Source organism: Dermacentor albipictus, chromosome 10, assembly GCF_038994185.2.
Source record: "Dermacentor albipictus isolate Rhodes 1998 colony chromosome 10, USDA_Dalb.pri_finalv2, whole genome shotgun sequence".
Lineage (NCBI taxonomy): Eukaryota > Metazoa > Arthropoda > Arachnida > Ixodida > Ixodidae > Dermacentor > Dermacentor albipictus.
Genome location: NC_091830.1, coordinates 73,392,274 through 73,413,023, shown reverse-complemented (window position 1 = coordinate 73,413,023; position 20,750 = coordinate 73,392,274). Strand labels below are relative to the sequence as shown.

At 44.2% G+C, this 20,750-nt stretch overlaps 1 protein-coding gene across 1 annotated transcript in view; it reads left to right on the top strand.

The window, feature by feature from the left end:
* Positions 1-14,914, top strand: part of LOC135898146 (uncharacterized) — a 94,907-nt gene extending 79,993 nt beyond the window's left edge. The window contains exons 7-9 of the mRNA XM_065426920.2: positions 2,566-2,636; positions 9,923-10,018; positions 14,784-14,914. Of these exons, the coding sequence (XP_065282992.2) occupies positions 2,566-2,636; positions 9,923-10,018; positions 14,784-14,914 (298 nt within the window). The remainder of the gene's footprint in view (positions 1-2,565; positions 2,637-9,922; positions 10,019-14,783) is intronic.
* Positions 14,915-20,750: the final 5,836 nt, after the last annotated feature.

The following is a 20,750-nucleotide window of genomic DNA, read 5'->3' as shown; positions in this document are numbered from 1 at the left end:
GGAATCGAACCAGGGTCTCCGGAGTGTGAGACGGAGACGCTACCACTCAGCCACGATTTCGATGCTTCCAAAAGGTACAAACGCGCCTCCAGTGAATGCGGTGTTGCCTTCGAAACGAGCCGTGGAAAGTTATACTGTGGTGTATATCGGTAATTATGAACATGTAACTTACAGAAGTCGCAATTACACGAGTAGCGAAGTGCGTTTCGCTGCATTTCTTCTGCGCTTTCCGCATACGGAGAGCCATCTTGCGGCAAACACAGAAGACCCCCTCCGCTCCATGTATGGCGCTGCCCCGACAGATGGCGCGCCACGCGCGCATTGGAGCTGTCGCGGCTCGGACTCTCTCCCCTGACAACGCTTCGCCTTGCTCCCTCTGTAGAATCAAGCGTCCTTCCTTTCTTTAGATAACTATCTCTCTATCTCTCTGCCCGTGCCGATCACGACGTTTGGCTGGCGTGCATCATTTCCCACTCCGGGATACCGAGTTCTTTGGTTCGCTCCGCTTGCTCAGGCGCACGTTTCGTCGCTGCGCCGAACGCCGCGTTGCTCGACCATATGGCTCGACGCTCACCGCGTCCGATACGGGGCGCCTCGTAAGTGATGGCTGCCCTGTAGCCCATTGTCTTACACCCCTTGGCGGGTCGACGGGAACGCTGTCGCGTTCCACTCTTGAAGGCGAAGCTTAAGCATCCTCCAATTTTTAAGAGGAAGCTTTAGCTCGGGCTCAACTCCGACGCGGCCTATTCAAATACATGTAAAACGCAAAAACGTTTTTATGAGATAACCGCTCGACCGATTTTGATGAAATTTGTTGCATTTGAAAGAGAAAGTTGAATTCTAGTGACTGTTGGAAGCGGCATTTCGATTTAGGGCTTGAATTTTCTTAAAACGATTTTCAAATATTTGACCGTTTTAAAAAAATAGAAGCACGAAGTTTACAAATTCCTAGCTCTGCATCAAGAACTGATATCGCGGTTCTGTAAACGGTATCCATTAGATCATTCAAAGCGGACAAATTCAATATGTCATTTTACATTTTGCGTAAATTTGTTACGTTGGTTACAACGGTTTTGCAAAAGTTGCATTTCCCTATGATTAAATTTTTTTATATTCATGTGTAACATATCAATTTTGTACGCTTTGTATGTACTATTAGATGCAGTTCACAGAATTGTATTATCATTTTTAGTGGTTGAGTTACGGAGTTGTAAACTTGATAGTTTCGTTATGTGAAAATTTTTGATTTTGCCAATTTTTAATAAAATATTGACGAACTAAGTCAAAAATTCGAAACCAACAGTCACTAGATTTTAAATTTGTCTTTTAAATGCAACAAACTTCGTCAAATTTGGTGCAGTGGTTGCCGAGAAAAACAAATTCTCCTTTTACATGTATTTAGATAGGAGCCCCCGAGCTAAAGCTTCCTCTTAAAAGCAATCTGCTACGAGGCCGAAACACGCGCCTGCGCGGGCCACATCTTCAAAGGGATCTTCGGTGTACGCAGAGTGCGCGTAGTGGGCCGGAATCTTCGTACGCGCTGCGCTTTTGAAGTTTCGTTCGCGTTGATGCTAGAGATGCACGAAGGTCAATTCACTTGCTCCTGCCACGATTCCTCACTCCAGAATTTTGACACAGAGTTTCCGCGCTCATCGAGTGAAATGTGTACTGTTTACCTATGCAGGCGTGACATCATGGTGGTTTATTTAGTTCAAACACGCGTGTAGAGATTGTGTGCTCACGACTGAAAGGATGCAGAAAGAAGCCGAAAAACTAAGACAGCGCTGTCTCTGTTTGTCAGTTTCTTTCTACGTAAGCGTTTAGTGACGCTTACACATTTTATCCTTGTTAATTTAGTTGGTAAGCGAATGTTTACAACTTCATACGGCTGACAAGACAACTATCCTTACTCCATAAAGCTACCTACTAACTTGCTATCGCAATCGGTGCTTCGCCGTTTGGGTGGAACTGCAACTTATCTAACTATAAAAATACACTGCTACAATGAAGCTGACAGACTGAAGTGCCAGCTATTATTATAACAGCTAGTCAAGTATCATTACAAGGAGTATGAAAATTGGGCGCTGAAATATATGTCATAAATGTAATAAAAGGACGCGTAATAAATAGGTGCATGACTTCCCTTGCGATTGTAGAGCAAGTCTTCAGAGAATATCATGTGCGCACATTGCAAGGCAAGAGTGGGCAATTAAAGAACTCCAGCTGCGTCATGTCGAATAAAACAGAGAACATAGCAATAAAATTACCCTTTGTAATAAAAATGGGGTGGGGTGGGGGATTCTGTAGTATCGTGATATATGCAGTTCTGAAAACTCGAAGCACTCATAGATAGAGGAGCACTTGCTTTAGCACAATGATTGTTTGAAACACACGCGCAATTCTATTGCATAGGAATCACAAAAAGATTGTTATATTACCGTAGCATGTAGATGGCAATAGCTCATACGCACGTTGTACGTTCTGTTTGCTCGATTTAAATTATTTGTCTAGGACATTTTAAATGTGACCTAATATATGACATTCCGAATTTATGGTCTCTTTCAGGAAACACAATCTTATTTTGAGCGTGGTCATCGAAGCTGGTGGAAGATACGTCCTCAAGCTAAATCCCTACAGTGAGAGCTCAATCTTTTCCTATACCTTTGTTTTAGTTGCTTTGTGTCCTTTGCTAACCTCGCCTTATTACAACACCAAACATCGTGGGTTCGACCTCTACCAAATATCGAATGTTCGTACCTTTTTTGGACGAACGTGTGGTCACACGAAAGCCGACATAGGCGGATTTTACGCCTCTTTAGCCAGGTAATGCCTTGGAATTAAAATACCAGCGTCACCCTAACAGCACCACCAACGCATGGTGGACGCTGTTGGTGGTTGCTGCGTATTTGAAACTGCGCACAAGGCTGCATCGCTCATCCGGCTCGTACTTACCTTGCCAAATAACGCAACCTATAGATATCGGCAAAACTGGTGAGGTCTTCGAGGGCCCCCTGTCTCTCTCACCTTGGAAATTCGCACCCACACGTTGCAGTCCATTATGACTGATAAGGCACATCAGCCGGTGCCTTCATCCCAGTATGTCGTCTGCACTGAGGTTTCTCGTCAGCTCGATTCAAATGTCTTCAAATTCAAATGCTCGAAAGATGACACCCACGTCGAAGATTAGTTTTCCTCCTAAAGCGGGGAAGTGTTTAAAACAATTGAAATGGCGCTACCTTGTTGACAAAAATCATTTTGTATCTCACTAAGCTTGCCAGCTTCCGCCACGGAATCGCGAAAGAGACGTTGGAATATGGTCGATTTTCAAGACCTCCTTGACAAAATCGTTTGGTAGACAAGCTCTCTAAAAACTGTGCTCGGAACAATGCTTGCGTGCCAGAACACAGCACACCGCAGAAACATTCACGAGTTATGTGAAGACGTGGTCGGCCATTGCAAATGTTTAAATGACGCCATGCCTGAGGCTGACAGAAGGCAGCCGACATGGTCGTCCAGCACGTGACTGACGCGGGTTTGGAGCGCTCGTAGAATTAATTGGATATATTGTTACTCAGACCTACTGACTAGCGCGCAATAAAGACCCGACTACCCAAGATTAACGATCTCAGCTGTGCCCCTACTTGCTTTCAGGATATCGCTACCTTAACTACCACTAGGGGCTTCCCCAAAACTCTTTCCCCAGTACGAGTACCCTTATGGCGTCTTCGACGGAACGTATCCGTTGAACTATCTTATTGAGCCGCTTTCTGCATTTGACAATATGTGCCGTCGGGCACGAGACCTTGTCCACGTGCAGCACCTCTAACCTCACCAGGGTCGTCTTCCTTCTTGTAACTCTTAAGTCACATGGATGAAACTTCGCGTGGGAGCAATTGTAAACAAGACGACCATCCTCCTAATGGCGCCGCCAAGCATCTGCGCTTGTATCACGCTGCATCGTGTTTCCCGCTCATAGTGTTGTTATCACTGCAGCATATTCTAAGCCCACAGCATATGCCCACAGCATACTCTAAGAAGCTATACTGTTCTCCTTAGCAGGTATCTGAGCTTCTTAACTCTTCCTCGTGGTTCTCGAAGTATACTTTTGCGTGAGTTTGAGATAAAATAGAACGTCCGCCTACATAAAAGTCGCGTCTCACTGCTTATGCTGAATCACAGGTTCATTAAAGGCCGACCAATATTAAACGTGAATGTCTTTACTGCAGACTGCTCCATCGTCTCCAGCAGGTGAAAGAACTGAAACGAATGATGCCTAAAGGCACATGTACACCTCGTTCGTGAGAAAGAAAAAGATAAAGGAAAACAAAACCTAATATTAAATGCGAAACATTCACAACAAGATCTCTTTACGTGTTCTGACCAACTAAAGGGCCTAAATTGACGGCATACCAGCGTTCTACGAGGCGAATACGTGGCTGACTCTATCTCGCATATCTCGCATAGTCGCGTATGTCTCGTTTTTGCTTGATTCGTGCAAATGGAAATTACTGTTTCGCAAACATATGAAATCGCAACAAAATTTGCCACGGGCATTTACCGACCGCGCAGCTTCTCTAGATGCTACCCCACGTTCTGCTTCTGCAATATTACGTGCAGCAAAATTTGGCACAGATTGGCACATAAGAACACAGGCTATTTTGCTACAGCATAAAAAACCTTAAAATCAAAACAAGAACCTAGCGACGGTGCGAAAGTATTTTGCAACTGACCGAATTCCCGCTACAGTATTACGAAAAACCAACCAAGCGCGATGTCACTGAAGTAGAGGCTCCGAACGTTATCTAACTCTTCACGGCGACCAGGCGTTAGCCGTAGGTGGCGCCATGGTACGCCCTCGCGCCCCGTTGCCAAGGTATTTGAGAGCAGTGGCACGAAGTTTTGTCTCTTGTGGGATATGGTTAGAGAGGCGGCTTTGGAGCATATCTCGCTTGACCAAAACCAGCCGTTGATGTGTACACGATACGCAGCTGGAGTAAAGTCTTCGTAGCTAGTTTGGAGAGGCAAGTCTGCAGATCTCATGATACTATAGAAATAAGATTGCAGAAATCATTCAGCATTGTCCTTTGAACACATAGTCTGCGAACACATAAAAAATGCTCTGGCTAAGAAAATATGCTGCACCGGCACGTTGAGGTTCATCATCATCATCAGCAGCAAAGCCTTCGAATCCATGTAGTGGAAAACTCTATGAAAGTTGAACCTCACACCGACAGTGAAATTGTTTGTTCACTCTGTGTTACTTCCTTGTTTTCAAGTGCGCTGGCATATTCGATCATGATTAACCAACTAGCCTACTCACATGTCTGAACTAATATTATCGCAGCGTCAAAGCAAGGGTCGTAGAGCACTATTCAGGAGGCATAACAGCAGGTCGTAGCTTTGATAATGACCGCAACCGCAATTTCTTTTTCTTCACTGCTCTTTGAGAAACACGCTCATGCACAGTCGCGTTGTCCACTTCTTCATCCGAGTGCAGACGAAGCATTTGCGTCGCTCCGACAGAAACATCGTCCCGATGCGCAATGTAAGCGCATGTGGTGGTGTATAACAGTACATAGTTAAGCACGTAAAAAAATGAAAAGAAACAAAAGAAGACAATGCGAGTGTGCATGTTTGTCCTCTTTTCACCGTTGTACAGGCGCGGCAATATTTCGTTATCTAGACGGCAGTTTACACAACCGTTTAGGTTTCCACAGAGGATGAAGTTCGAAAACGCTTGAATACCTTCGCGGCTATGTGACATGCATCGGTCACCATATTACTTTTTCGGAATCGGCAAAAGAGAGTGTTACCTGAGGCCACCTTTTCTTCGACTCACGTAGTCGTCCTTAAGCGTTCGCTAGGATCACAATTAATTCTCGAAAAAGACCGATTTTCATCACAACAACATGGGCAAGATAATGGCAGAAAAAAAGCGCATGGAAGCTAAGCTCAGTCGCTTCGCGAGAAAACGGCATGGACCATTCTTTTACAAACATGTGAATTATCTCTGGCCAACAGCTATCATTGTATGTACAGTCACCAGCAAAAGTTTGCGGGGCATGGCTTTCGCGACAAATGCGGATTAATGCTGTGTTAAGGCGTAGCGCTTCCCACTTAATGGATCGCAGTGTAGTTTGCAAGAACTGCTACGGATCAGAGCTTTTATTTAAGCCTACGTGCACAGATTTCGCTGAAATTTGGCTCTTTCGCAAATTTTGCGTCTCGTAAACTTTTGTGGCTTACAGTACCTTTGGAACATAAAGCATGTCTTGACGCGATAGGAAACACTCGCCTCAAATTTGTTCAAGGAATGAGAGGATTCCGCCATGTCGTTTCTAAGAACGACTGGCTTCAAGCCCTGGAGAAACGTCGAGTGCACGCAAAATTCTCTAATTTTACGTCCATGAGTAATTGTGCATTTAAAAAAAAATATCGGCTTCTGCTTGCCGAAACCACGGTCTGATTATGAGGCACACCGTAGTGGGGCATTCTGGAAATTTGGACCACCTCGGATTCAATAATGGGCACCTAAATGTAAGTACAACGGTGTTGTCGCATTTCGCCCCATCAAAATGCGGCTGCCATGGCCGGCATTCGAATCCACGACCTCGGGCTCGACAGCCCAACACCACAGCCACTAAGCAACCGCAGCGCGTAAATGTGAATCTTTATTTTTTCTTGGCCTGTGTTCCTCCAGAGTTTCTTACGTCATCTATTCTCCCCAACTCGCAGATCTTTACAATTCATCATGGTTGAGTCAATTTTTTCACTTGATCAAACTAATTCTCTGCTGAAAAATAAAGCAGCCCCCATTATCTTTATTACATCTTAACATCCGTAGTACTAGTAGTATTTGTAGGCACCACGATGATCTTGCCACATTTGTTTCCATTATGAACCACGCGTTTTCTTTCATTTGCCTGTTTGAGACGTGGTTGTCATCACACGACAGAAATCTGTACGGTCTTCCCGGTTACACTTTTGAATACTGACATAGCAAAGGACATCGTAGGGGTGGTTCGGCCATATTAGTCACTTCGAAACTGTCATATAAACGCCGTCATGACCTCACTTTGTGCACCTCTCCCTGCGAATCTGTTTGGTTAGAAGTAGGTCAAAGTATTTTTAAGTCAATCATTAACTTGTTGCCGACCAATCGTGATATTATAACTGCATCCCTCTATCGCTCACCTTCGTCTTGTTATATTGAGTTCTGCAGAGAATTTCAGCAGTTACTGAACAAGTTAATTAACGGGGACAAGGGCATTATAATGTGCGGTGACATTAACATCAACATATTTGACCGTAAAAGTCAGTCATGCTCTGAGTACGTTACCACTTTTTTTAGCTGTGGACTTTCTTCGCTAATTCATATTCCACTTCTGTGTGAACAAGGCGGTTGTATGACCCTAATAGATCATATCCTTTCCAGCTGACCTACTGATAATACCACGGCTGGTGTAGTAAACTATGATATAACAGTCCATTATCCCATATATTTTGGCGCAGGCTCCGTAGCATATAGTCTCTCTAGAAAAAAACACGAAGTCCTTATTTGATTATATTAGGTTAATTCACCTAATTCATGCGACTAACTGGACTGGCGTGTTTCAAGAGCAATGTGCAGAAAAAGCCTTTGCATCTTTTTCAGCGAAGATTTTCGTATCCGACAAAAATTCCGTCACACTACTAAAAAAATGTAACAATTATCTCGCTAATGTTCATGCTTTGTGCCTGAAAACACGTTATATATCAAGCCATCGAAGACAACATTTCTGGTATATCATTCCCCCAAACACTCATAGATTCCTTAGTCGTATCACTTAACAATCACATAATCACAAGATCTGCGTCAACCAAATTTGTAGGCATTATCTTAGATGAGCACTTAAAATTCAACCAACATGCCCAATCTCTTGTTCAAAAAAACTTATTTTGGCATTCACGTCATTATCGAATCGCGCTCCGTTTTTGAGCGAAGTATTCTCTTGTCTTTGTGTTGCGCGTATATCCACAGTCATCTTTCGATTGCCTTTCATCATGGGGTAATACATACTTCACTCATCCCTACCAAGTAGAAGCTCTACAAAAGCAAGCGGTCCGATTGATGACATTTGAACCTTTTACGTCTCACTCTGCTCCCATCTTCCGCTCCCTAAACTTTCTCCCCTTGCGCATGTTATTCAAATTTAGGCTGTTGCTAATAATGTTCCCCTTCATAAATACGGAGGTAAGTAGTGAATGTTTTACTCGTACTGACCTCACTAATATAAACAACACAAGGTTTTCCACACGTCACAATTTGCTCCTTCCTAAAATTCGAACTATGGGAAATATACGGTCATGTTTTCAGGTATATCATCGTGCAATTCGATTCTGTTCGATATCAAATCATGTGCATTTGAATCCTTCAAGCGCAAAGCTAATGCGTATTATATTAACGACCGGCGGACGTTCCACGTCCGCCGCCAAGGTCTGTGAGTAGTGGCGCTGGCTAACACTTCCAGGGTTCTACTGGGACACATAACTACCTAAGAAAGTGGATGGGAAAACGGCGCCGTAGTAGCTCAATTGTTAGAGCATCGCACGTGAAATCCGGCGTCCCTTAATAGCATATATCCAGAGATTTATCCGAATTGTTCTTGCATGGCCTGTGGTGAGGTAGCTACGTTGCCTCATATGCTCTGGGAGTGCGGGTCGCTGGACCCGAAGTTCACCAAGGAAGAGTGGGACGCCCTCCTGCGAAGTCCCGTCTTTGAGGATCAAATCCTGGCCGTCCAGCGCGCCCGCGATCGGGCCGGCAGACTAGATCTGTCAGTCCCGTCGTGGGATTAGCCAGGTGCGCGTTTTATCGCGCTTTGCTGGACCAAATAAAAGTTTATTCACTCACTCACTCACGTGAAATGCGAAGGTTGTGGGTTCGGTGCCCATCTCCGGCATGTTGTTTTTTTATCCACTTCAATTTCCATTAATTTATAGTTTGTGTATTTGATTCATTCAGCACATGTAATACCCCCTATGTTGTCCTTGGTGTCACTGTATGTTGGCTTCTTATGATATGGCTGTACACACACACACACACACACACACACACACACACACACACACACACATCTGTGTGTGTGTGTGGTTGTGTGTGTGTGTGTGTGTATACAGCCATATCATAAGAAGCCAACATACAGTGACACCAAGGACAACATAGGGGGTATTACAAGTGCTGAATGAATCAAATACACAAACTATAAATTAATGGAAACACACACACACACACACACACACATATCTGTGCGTGTGTGTGTGTGTGTGTGTGTGTGTGTGTGTGAAAATCATAATTCTCGGGATTCGGATGTCGGCCACAAGCCATTTTCATTTTCATGTATGCCCTGCAAGTCTTCCAAGTAAATATATGGAGCGCATCGTGTCATGTGTTACAGATAAACGGACGGACGAACGGACAGACAGACACATTTTCGAGCAAGATAGAGCTACGTTGCTTACGCACTGAAAAGTTACAACGGAAAGGGACTGCGGCACTTCGTTGAAACTAAATACTTAAGTAATATTTTTTATTATCCCAAGGGGTGCCAGGACTCAAGCAGCAGATTATGTGATCTGGCAATGAAGTAGCGTTTATCAATAGGAGGCACACAATGATAAGGGCCATAAAAGAAATGTGAAAATTAGGATGCCGTATTACACTGATAGTATGTGAGGAAACATCAAGAGCATTCTAAAAGCCTGCTGCTATGACAGTTACTGTACACCACGCTCTCAGTGTGTTATAACATATATTGCATGGGGCATGCGTATGATATTGGGGGCGAAATTTAGTTCTACTGGATGAGTTTTACGCAATTGTGTTTTTATTGTCACCTGTTCACTCGGACAAAATGGTAAAACTAGCACTTTAACTTTGCAGATCCTAAAAGCCTTCCTCCCGATGCTGACCCAACGTATGATATTTTGCACGCGAATACCCACTGCATCATTTTTGGAAGATCTCCGCTAGCTGGAGGTAAGGACCTAGTGTTTAAGCAACAGTCAATATTGCCTTCTATCTTCTTCTAGATAGGAGTATTAGTATGTTTATAGGGGCTGCAAGAGTAACGGGCCGGATGCCTCTTGCACAGTTTGTTTATGCGTATCGCTGCACACAATTTTTCAAAAGACGAGTGGAGTCAGCATAGCTGTAATGAAAAAGAAATATATGTTACTTGCGCTTCAAATGTAACAATTAGGACAATTAGAACACATCAATACTTCTTCTAAAAATTGGGGGTAAAGACCGTATTTGAAGGCCTTCAATAAGATGTGACTATTACACAGTCTTCGTATTCTCCTATATGTATAAAAAAATTCACGCTCAGTACGCAGAGCAAAAAGGCGAATAAAAAAATCACCGACGTTTGCCATACTCCCTGATGCTAAATTCGAGCGCAGCTCTATACAGGTTTTCATTTCGCGATACATTCGCTGCCGTGGACAATGTCTCGTGCGGTACATTGGAAACGTCGCGAAATGTGGCGCGACTGTCTAGGCGTTTTTCACCCATGGATTCTTACAAACTAGCTCTCTTTCACACTTCTTTATGCCTCGCTACTCGGGAGGTCGCGAGAGGAAGCGCGTGGGTGACGCGCAGGCGCGATTCACAGCAGCCGCCGCAGACAGAGTTCCGTTCATGCAGCGCTAAGTTTCCATATACGGCATCGCTGGACCCATTCACCGCATTCCATTGCTGAATAAACGAGGGCGTGCTACTCTAGCGCCATCGCATAGCGGTCGTCGCATATTAACGCATCTTGCACGGTACTATGCGTTTCTCCTCACGCTTTTTCCATACCCTCCTCCCCCGCTGTATATCTCCTGACTCTCTTTTCGCCATTGCCGTCTTTCATCCGCCGCTGCTCACCGCGTTCGCTCTTTCCTCCTTTGCTGCACTTGTTCGCTCGGTTACGCCTTGAGAGGATGCCGAGGATGACGCCGTTTGTGGACGCCGTTGCGCGAAACGAAGGAACGGGCGCTTAAAAGCTGTGCTATAAAATAAAAGTAACTTACACCTACCGTGTAAAAGAACAACCTGGGAAATGTTGTAGCTGTTTAAAGCTGCGATTCTTCCTCTGGTCTCGCAAGAAATTTTAAGCCTGGTTTCCCCCTTTGTCACACAATCGAATGTCACATAAGGGAGGGCAGTTCCTTGCGTTGACACTGTTGCTTTTGAATGAGAAGGTCGCGTAATAAGCTTCAAATTTTATCATGAATATGTTTGCGCACAAACGCAGTTGTAGTGTCACAAGGAGTGGAGTTTTCTTCGAGTGTGATGAAGCGTACTTGTAAAATAAAATTTTGAAATTTCAGTAGGCCAGCAACAATCTTTTATAAATAATTTCTCGAATTTACTCGTATAGTAAAAAAGGGTGGACTCACCTAGACACACAAAGCACCTGTGCAAGTGTTTAGAACAGAACAGATGATTAGAATCATCAATAAAAGAAAATAAACTAACAGGGCGGTTGCGAGTGTGTAAAACCACTGTTTAGCCATTCGTCGTGGTGGGGGCCTGCCGCTTTCGGTCGCCATGTAGAGCTCGCCGTATCAACAGGGGCTATGTGACAACATGCATCCTGCACAAACGAAAACAACAAGGGTTAACTTAGGGTCCGATTTTTATTATTGTAGCATCAGAAGCCAACAATGACACCAAGGACAACATAGGAAAAATTACTTGCACTTACTAATTTAACTAAAGAATTGAGAAATTAGTGGAAATAAAAGTTGACGAAGAAACAGCTTGCCGCAGTTGGGGTATGATCCAGCGCCTTCTCTTTACGCGTGCGATGCCGTACCACTTGAGCTACCGCGCCGCTGTTTGCCGCCAACTTTCAATTTCTATGTTCCACTATTTGAACTAACCCTGGGATTGTTATTCAGCGCGGTATTAGCGCTGGAAGGGATAACACGCAGATCGCTGTCTCATTGCAACCTAATTTAACTTTCGAAAAGTTCGAACAGGGAGCATTTACGGTAATTTTTTCTCCATGAACATTTTTCTTGCCTATTTTTTCACGAGGAAAAGGCCATAGAACGGCTTAAGGCCAACAGCTTCAGCAGTAAAATCAATCTCGAGAGCTTCGCTTTATTTCGTCAGGCACTTTGCTTCGACCTGCTTGTCTCGTGAGCAACTATCCGTTCACGAATGCCCTCAGCACGGTCAGCGCTTCGCTTTTTACTGCTTTCGCGGCCATGCGGTTAATGGTTCGGATGAGTCCATACGCGCTGCCTTCGCCCGCGGCAACATCGCAAGACTGCAAAAATGTAGCTCCTTTGCTCACTTCAAATATTTTCTTTTCTTCTCACCAATAAACATATTTAAATTCTTTTTCTGCTATTGCGGCTTTCAATCGGTCAGCTAAAATCAGCTCGAGGAGGGACTCACAACCCTGAATCTCATGGGCCTCCTCTCATAGGTTATGGTGAGTCTGGAGTAGTGTCGCGAATGTTTTCACATCTAGCTTTCTTTTTTTGGCGTTCGAAAACACTATGTGATGCTCGGATGCCGACAGCTGTGGTTGTAGGAAAACGGCTGATTCGGCCACTTCACAGTCCCCGTGTTTCTTGAATGCGAGTTGAATGCCTAAGTTGGCCACAGGATGAGCGGTTACCGAGAAAACCATCTTGTTGAAGTACACCCTGGGAATGCTTGTAGTAACCTCCTCACAGAATCAAAGCACATGAGAAGCTCGCCTGTTTGACGGAAAGTTCGGAAATGGCCCGAGCAGAAGCTCGCGGAAATCTTGGAGACCTATTAGATCTCAAAGATATTGCGTTGCTTCACATGTCACGTATTATACTACGGATGCCTGATTATACTCGAGCGAGCTGAAGTTGAATCTCCAAGTCTTTTCTTCTGCTAATTTTGGTGTGTACATTTCCCTCAGAGAGATAGGCATAATATGCTCGCTCGAATCGTCACCACCGTAACCACCCCCTGTGTTTGCCATCTCTCATTTTCCTCCCAAGGTTGAGGAGACGGAATCAGTTTTCATTAAATGTGAGCACATAAAGAAGCTATCACATTTTTAAAATAACGTGGCCAGAGGGCCCATTTAGCTGTGTAGAGTAGTCCGAGGTTGCTACAGTGCTTACTATTACTTTGCCTGTAGTAATTCATGGTCGCGTAGCGGCCGGAAGGCTGTTCACACCGACAAAAAACTGCCTCTCACAGAAATTTGCTGCACTATCTGATTTCGCCTTTTCGGCTGCCTTCTCTCCATATCGTTCGGATAGTAGTCTCTTGCACAATACTTGTCATGGCTATAATGTTCGACATACATGATACCACACTTTCCCCCGAAATACAGATGCTACGTGTCTCTCTGCTACGCTGACAACAGGCGATGGCCTGGTTTATCGTCACCCTGTGGAATCCGTAACGCACGGTCCGAGTAGGCCTGCGCTGCTCGATATAGCTGCATGAAAATGTGCCAATGAGTACCATATCATCAATTTGCCTTGAAGTATGTGTCCTTGCAACCGTCTTAAGGCTCCTCTAGTTGCCAAGCACAAGGCTTCGAGCGCGCTTGTACCTATTTTGCCAGCTGGTTACCGAGGGCAGCACTCGTCTGCTTTCCACAGTAGCGGGGTATGCTTGGCTATTTCACCAAAGCTGTTGTGGGGGAAGGGACACCCACAGACATTCATAAATCTGTATTGGCCTCTCTTAAGAGATTTAAACGGAAATACATGACCAAATTTTAACTTGCGGTTTATAGTTTTGGAAGTTTAGGCCTAGATTTAGAACGTTTGGTTTTGGTGCAGCTCCACCCATTAAGAACAACTGGTGGGTTTGCGGCAACGCCAGCACTTGTAGTAACTCCTGCTTACGAGATAGATGCTCTGCCATTTCACTACTGCCGCATTGACGGGTTCTCTGCGGTACGACCTTTCTTGCCACTGCCAATACGTCTGCCGTGCTTGGATGCTCGTCTCCTGCGCCAGCAAATTCAGGCTCTTGCTTCGTGCATCTTGGAATGTACTTGGAAAAGATCGTTGGAAGTCCACTATATTATGCGCTCAAACTTTATACAGGCAAATAATCTACAATTAAGGACGGTAAAAGTACGCCTGGTGGTAGGCAGTCCATAGCAAGTGCCACGAACTTAGTTGTTAAGAAACACGAGGCTCCCTAGCCTCATCATCGGCAGGACATAACTCTCGTGTAGCGCGAAGGGCACTTAAACACTCGTAGAATGAGTCGGATCTGGCAATCTGTGGGAGTGACAACGCTTTTTCAGTTCTTCACTGGTCTCGTCTGACTTCACTCTCTATACCGAATGTGAGTCATCTGCCTCGAAAATCTCCGGGTTCATCATTAGATCACCGATGCATTCCTGTGGAGCAATACTGTAATTGAGCTGGACTTCGGGAAGTAGGCGAAATTGATTGGCAAGAAGTCCGATGAAAAGTTTAAAGACAATAGGTACCTAACTTTATAAAGTCTGAACATTTTGCAAGTTCACTGGCTGTAGCGTTTACGACGTTAATATTGTATCACTCTGAGTATTTTCTGCGTTACACATGCCCACAAGGAAGTTATTGGTGTTCACATTGTTGTGCTAGAATAATTTTGTTTATAGATAGCATGAAAAGCATTTTATTTCAATTGGCGTGATAAGCTCTCAAACGTTTTGTTTCTCTTTGTTCAAGTAAATACGCGGAGTATCTTTTGCTTCTTAATCTATAAATTCATCTCTATGAGACCTAATTATGCATTTCCTTTGCAGAAAAGACGGACTGCTTTTTCTGGACAACTCAAAGCCGCACTAGAACGAACAATTTCGAGTGCGAATTTGTTTGGGAACACTATTGTAGATTCCCTACGGAGGTCCCATATGAAGGCAGCGATTGTGTGTAGCTTTGTGATGCATGAATAAACTCAAGTTAGCAGCTGCACAATGCCATAGCTGCTTTGGCAAGTTTCAATTTTTATTCTACTGCTACTTGTTTGTTCGGCAAGACCCGTTTATTGTAAAAATATCTTTATAACAAGAAAATGCTGCTGATGTCTCTCTCAGGTTGAGAAAAGGTCACCTGAATAGCCGGGAGATTTTGTGCTGCTTTCAGCGCATGATATTATTTGCCAGAGCTGCCTCATAAACTCAGCATGTAAAGCATCTCAATTTCATAAATATGACGCCTGGACAACTGTAATGAATCTTTTCTCACATAGCTTCTTTTTTTTGTCAAAGTGGGGAACAGCGACACGACATTGCACTTCTTCACGGATGTTACATGGGAACCTGACGAGGTGATGTAGAAAATCAATGCACACGCTTCACAAATTGCAAATTGTTTGATCGGCTTACAACATGATCGACATGTGCTGCCGTTAGGCTCTTCCTTTGGTTTCTTTGTTATCTTTCGCAAAGCAACGAGCCAAGACGGCCTAATCGCGGAAAATCTGGCTATGCAGTGTTTCAACTCCTTGAGCCCGTGTCAACTTTTGTTAAGATGGTTAGCCTACTGTGGATGTGGTGGAAGTGCAAACCATAAAACTGCGTTTGCGGCGAAGCAATGTGAGAACTCCCGATGAAAGGGTGAAAGAGACCACGCGAATGCTCTAATAATTACAAAGTCCTCGTGGGCTAACTGTGCATCTACAACATTAAGAAGCACTTATTCTAGCCGATATCGTTTCCGGTTGTGGTGTTCAGGATATATATTTTCTAAAAACACTATCGTGGAAAGCGGTCCTTGAGAGCAATAACAGGACGGCCATTTGGCAGAGTAGTATTGCTTTTGCGCTGCAGTAAATCCAATATGAACGACATCTGTTTTTTTATTTGTCATTTAAGGCTAAGTGGGATGTGGAGCGAGAATACTTTTATATAAATTTTTCTAGCCCTTTCGCACATTACTCAGAAATCTTAACACAAATGCATTACCACACATTATTTGAGCTATCACTCCGAGCCACATAGTAGTTAAAAACTATCTATGCAACGTGGCATGTTTTATAGCCTTCGAGTAAAGGTTTAGTAAGCGATTCACCCTAACTATTCGCAAACAACACTACTTATCCCGAAAACATGTTTCACTGCGGACTTTATCGCCAGTATTGTTTCAACCTTTGTAAAAGAAGACTCCCCGCGGAATGGTGGATTTTGTCACCAATAAAAACGTCTACTGAAGCTCACCCCTATGTGTAATGCCTTGGTGTTTTTAAGGACAAATGCCTGAAATAAACTGGCATATTTGTCAGCATTTTGATAACGTGCTTTGGAGCAGTTAAGCGAGAGTACTGCTCCAAACTTGACTATCACGGCCAGTGTGGGACCAGCATGTTATCTTGTTTGTAACCTCACATAATTCAAACGCTACAACATGCTAAATTTCCATGAGCCCTTCGAATTTCATGTAAGAACAACCCAAAGGTATTCAGAAAATTATATTTTGTTCTAGGTGAACATGGGGATAGCAAATGAATTTCAAATTCGAAATGCTTATTAGGGTAGACAAGCTCTCGTTGAGCCTGAAAATAAAAAAAAGAAATAATAAGATCCCTCTACGTTCGGCAGAAATTTTATTACTGTAGATTGGAACTCAGTTCCTTCGAAAACGCTTGACGCTACATGTCAATCTTATAGCAAACATTTGCTAGGAAGGGCTTGCAAATGCGAATAGTCAAAGTCCTTGTAGAGTGCCTGTGGATAAGTGAAACAATGATTATGTATGATAGATGCTGAAGCAGATTACGAGGCAAAGTCCCACACCACGCCCCTTACAACAGGGAATGTTATCTGGTATTGAGCAGCAAAGCGCGGACACGGAAAGTGACAGTCGGATTTAAGCTTTTGCGCATACCGCGCTCGTGTCCGTCTATCGTTTCTTCTTGTGTCTGTTTTTCTGCGAGGTAAAGGATACGATTCCATGACGAATAACCAACAAATCAGTATCTCCACCTTCTTCCTTAAAACAGAAACGAGTTTCTTTAAGACTTAATTACGTGTGTTAACTCGATTGTCCTCGCCGTCCATGTCTTTAAAACAATATTAAGGATATCTTACCCAGAATGCCACACTTCAATGCTTGCCATGTTTACTACACGTATTGCAGTGAGCTTTGTAACAGAGAAACCCCCGCATTGATGAATGCAATTCGTGTGTGCACTTTACTAAAATGCTCTCGCACCCTCTGTACTGAAAAAAAGTACCGGATTACTAGAGGAGCCAGACATCTCTTGAGCAATCGTAGTTTTGTTTCGTGAATTTTTTTCATGACAACCCAGATTTAGTTCAGACGCAAAAGCTTTCCGTCTATCTACAAAATTTATTCACTTCTTAAGAAGGCCGCACAAAGATGAATAACAAACAAAAATGTAAAACCGAAAGCGCCAATGTAACTAATGCAGAAGTGCATTGGCGAACGCTCAGAGAAGAACTGCGTAAACACGTGACCACTCCCATATATTGTATCGGTTACGTGTCTTGCCGTGCTTTATGTTTTTTTTAACAGTAGAGCAGGACGAACACAAGGGAGGAAAGTTAGGGAGGTCAATCAGACGCACGTCCGGTTCGCCTCCCTACAAGGGGGAAGGCATTTATAAGATGAAAAGACAGAAATGATAGCGAGGGTATAATGTACTTTCGGTGTGAACATGAGCGGTTGTCCAACACTTCACTTCTACAATCGGTCACTAAGGCTACTCGAATATATGAGTCGTAGCCACACCCACGTCGCTCTCTCAGCCTGCGACGCTTGGGCCATTGTTCCTAGACTCTTTGGTTCAGGAAGATGATCAGCTGTCTAATCGGCTTAACACACTCCGAAGAAGGTCGCGTTCGATGTCATAAAGATTACCGAAACCGAACACTTCTCGATCCTCTCAGCTGCTTAAGATTCACAGGTGCATAAGCCAAATATTACTGCGTCGGACATTCCGATAGGGAATAGAATTGACTGTATTCAAGTGCATTATTACATTTAGGGAGAGAAGACAAAAGCCAGTCACGCCTGACGCGGCCATCCCAGATGGGACAGAAGCTTTCACACAAGCTGTTGCAAACAAAATGCATGTAATGATGTGGCACAAACAAATAAAGCGTATAATTCAAGTTTCATGTGAGGTCCCGGGATGCACCTGTTGTCTACGCCACATGAATAAAAAATTGGAGGACGCTTAAGCTTCGCCTTCAAGAGTGGGACGCGACAGCGTTCCCGTCGACCCGCCAAGGGGTATAAGACAATGCGCTACGGCACAGCAATCACTTACGATGCGCCCCGCATCGGACTTAGCGCCCACCTATCACGCGGTGAGCGTCGAGCAACGCAGCGTTCGGCGCGGCAACGAAACGTGCGCCTGAGCGAACGAAACGAACCAAAGAACTCGGTGTCTCGGAGGGGAAACGATCTACGCCAGCCAAACGTCGTGATCGGCACGGGCAGAGAGATAGATAATAATCTAAACCGGGAGCACGGCGAAGCGTCGTCAGGGGAGAGGGAGTCCCGCGACGCGCCTGGCCGCGGTCCCAATGCGCGCGCGGCGCGCCTCCTGTCGGGGCAGCGCCGTACATTGAGAGGAGGGGGTCTTCTGTGTTTGCCGCAAGATGGCTCTGCGTGTGCGGAAAGCGCAGAAGAAATGCAGCGGAAACGCACTTCGCAACTCGTGTAATTGTGACTTCTGTACGTTACATGTTCATAATTACCGATATACACCGCAGTATAACTTTCCACGGCTCGTTTCGAAGGCAACACCGCATTCACTAGAGGCGCGTTTGCACCGCTTGGAAGCATCGAACTCGTGGCTGAGTGGTAGCGTCTCCGTCTCACACTCCGGAGACCCGGGTTCGATTCCCACCGGGCCAATCTTGGAAGTTGCTTTTTATTTATGAAGCGCCTGCCGTGATTTATCGCTCACGGTCAACGCCGCCGACGCCGACACCCGACGCCGACGACACCGGCTTTTCTGCGACACGAGCTCCTTAACGCTATCGCGTTAAAAAGCAGCTGCAGCAGCGAATCCACCGTTCTGTCTTGGTGCGGTAGTGCCGTCTGTCGATCGCCGTTTTACTCACAGATGGTAGCAACGGGTAGTGATAGCGTACGCAACGTCATCACCAGTTAGGATTCCTTGCTTTGTTTTTTCTTTTCTTGGTCAAGTGAACATGTTTGTAGGTATTATACAAAATTAATTAGATTGATTTGAATGTACAGTGTATGTATATTGCTGTATGTGAATTGTTATAATCTTCCTGTAAAAAAAAAATGTACTTCGCAACTTACCATGTCGAACCTGTACCTGCGTGAATTCAGGCTGTCTAGGGCCTAGTCAGGTGACCACGTGTGTCACCTTTAGCCCTCTTAACCCGGACAACTGTATATTGTCTAAATTTCAATAAAGTCAAAGTCAAAGTCAAAACATACAGAGGGAAAAACACAAACTTACAAACTCAAGTACAATTTAAATATTTATACAAAGATGAAAAAAATAACAGCAGGCATCCTTGTATAGATATGCATCATTGTTGTACACGTACATCAGTGTATATAATCGAAGCGCAATGTATGTACTAGATCTTACACAGTAATGCAGTTTTTCTGAATATTCTGATGATGAAAACTACAAAAGTAGTAATTGACATATTATGCGCTTTACTATTTTTGCTGATTTTTGGTTGGTTATTACTTCCTTTATACATTTGTTGTTGTTCAATAATCTTGTGATATGGTGATGTCGCCTGTGAGTTTAGTTTCACGTATACGTACCTCAGGACACTAAGGAGCATTGCGGATAACAAACATTTATCCGCAGTTTCAACTTATAGTATACACGTTTCTAAGTCATACTAGAAGAATAAATAAAGTTGCAGTACTGCTTCGAGCATGTTCTAAACGTTTATACTGGCCACTAGTCACCCATACACTTTTCTCTTCGCATACACATTCAACATAATGTTCCCTGAATCATCGCAAAAAGTTACCTCAGCGGCTGTCATAGTTCTATTTCGAAGGCGCATTAAGGAAAATATTAAGTCAAGCTAAAGTGATAAATTAGTGCTCAAGAATCTCTGAGGCTTCAATATGATTAGGAACTAAGCCTTCATAATCGAGAAACTGAGGTAAAGGCAGGACATGATTAGAGACTCCCCCGGGACATTCAACTACTTGCCTGATAACGAGAGCGCTTAGCAGTTAAATTTTCTCGCTAGTACTCAATAATTCGTTGCAAGAAGTATCCTTCTGTGGTATTATCAGACGAATTAAAATGCTATTTGTCTAGTTCAATTTCACATCTAGGAAAAAAAGAACTCATTGGAGTTAGCATTGACAACCATGCCCTCGGCTCTGTGCCACCCACGCTTTCGCATTTCAGTAGTTTCGAAATCGCGTTGTGCTGGGGGGGTTCTGTTGGCTCGATAAACTCGCACTAAGTGCAAGTAGCAGAGAATTCAAGTTGCATGTAAGGTCACGGGATGCGCCAGCGGTCTACGCCACTTGAACAAAAAGCAGCAGCAGCAGCGACTCCACCGCTCTGTCTTGGTGCGGTAGCGCCGTCTGTCGATCGCCGTTTTAGTCACAGACGGTAGCAACGGGTAGTGATAGCGTACGCAACATCACCACTCCCCCGGTTGGGTGGCAGGATCTTTAGATTTAAGAAAAGGTATTCGGACCCTTCAGATGCAATTTTCTCGTGAACTAAGTCTTTTCTGGGCACCGCAAAAGCATTGCGAGGTTTCTGGAATGGTATTTGA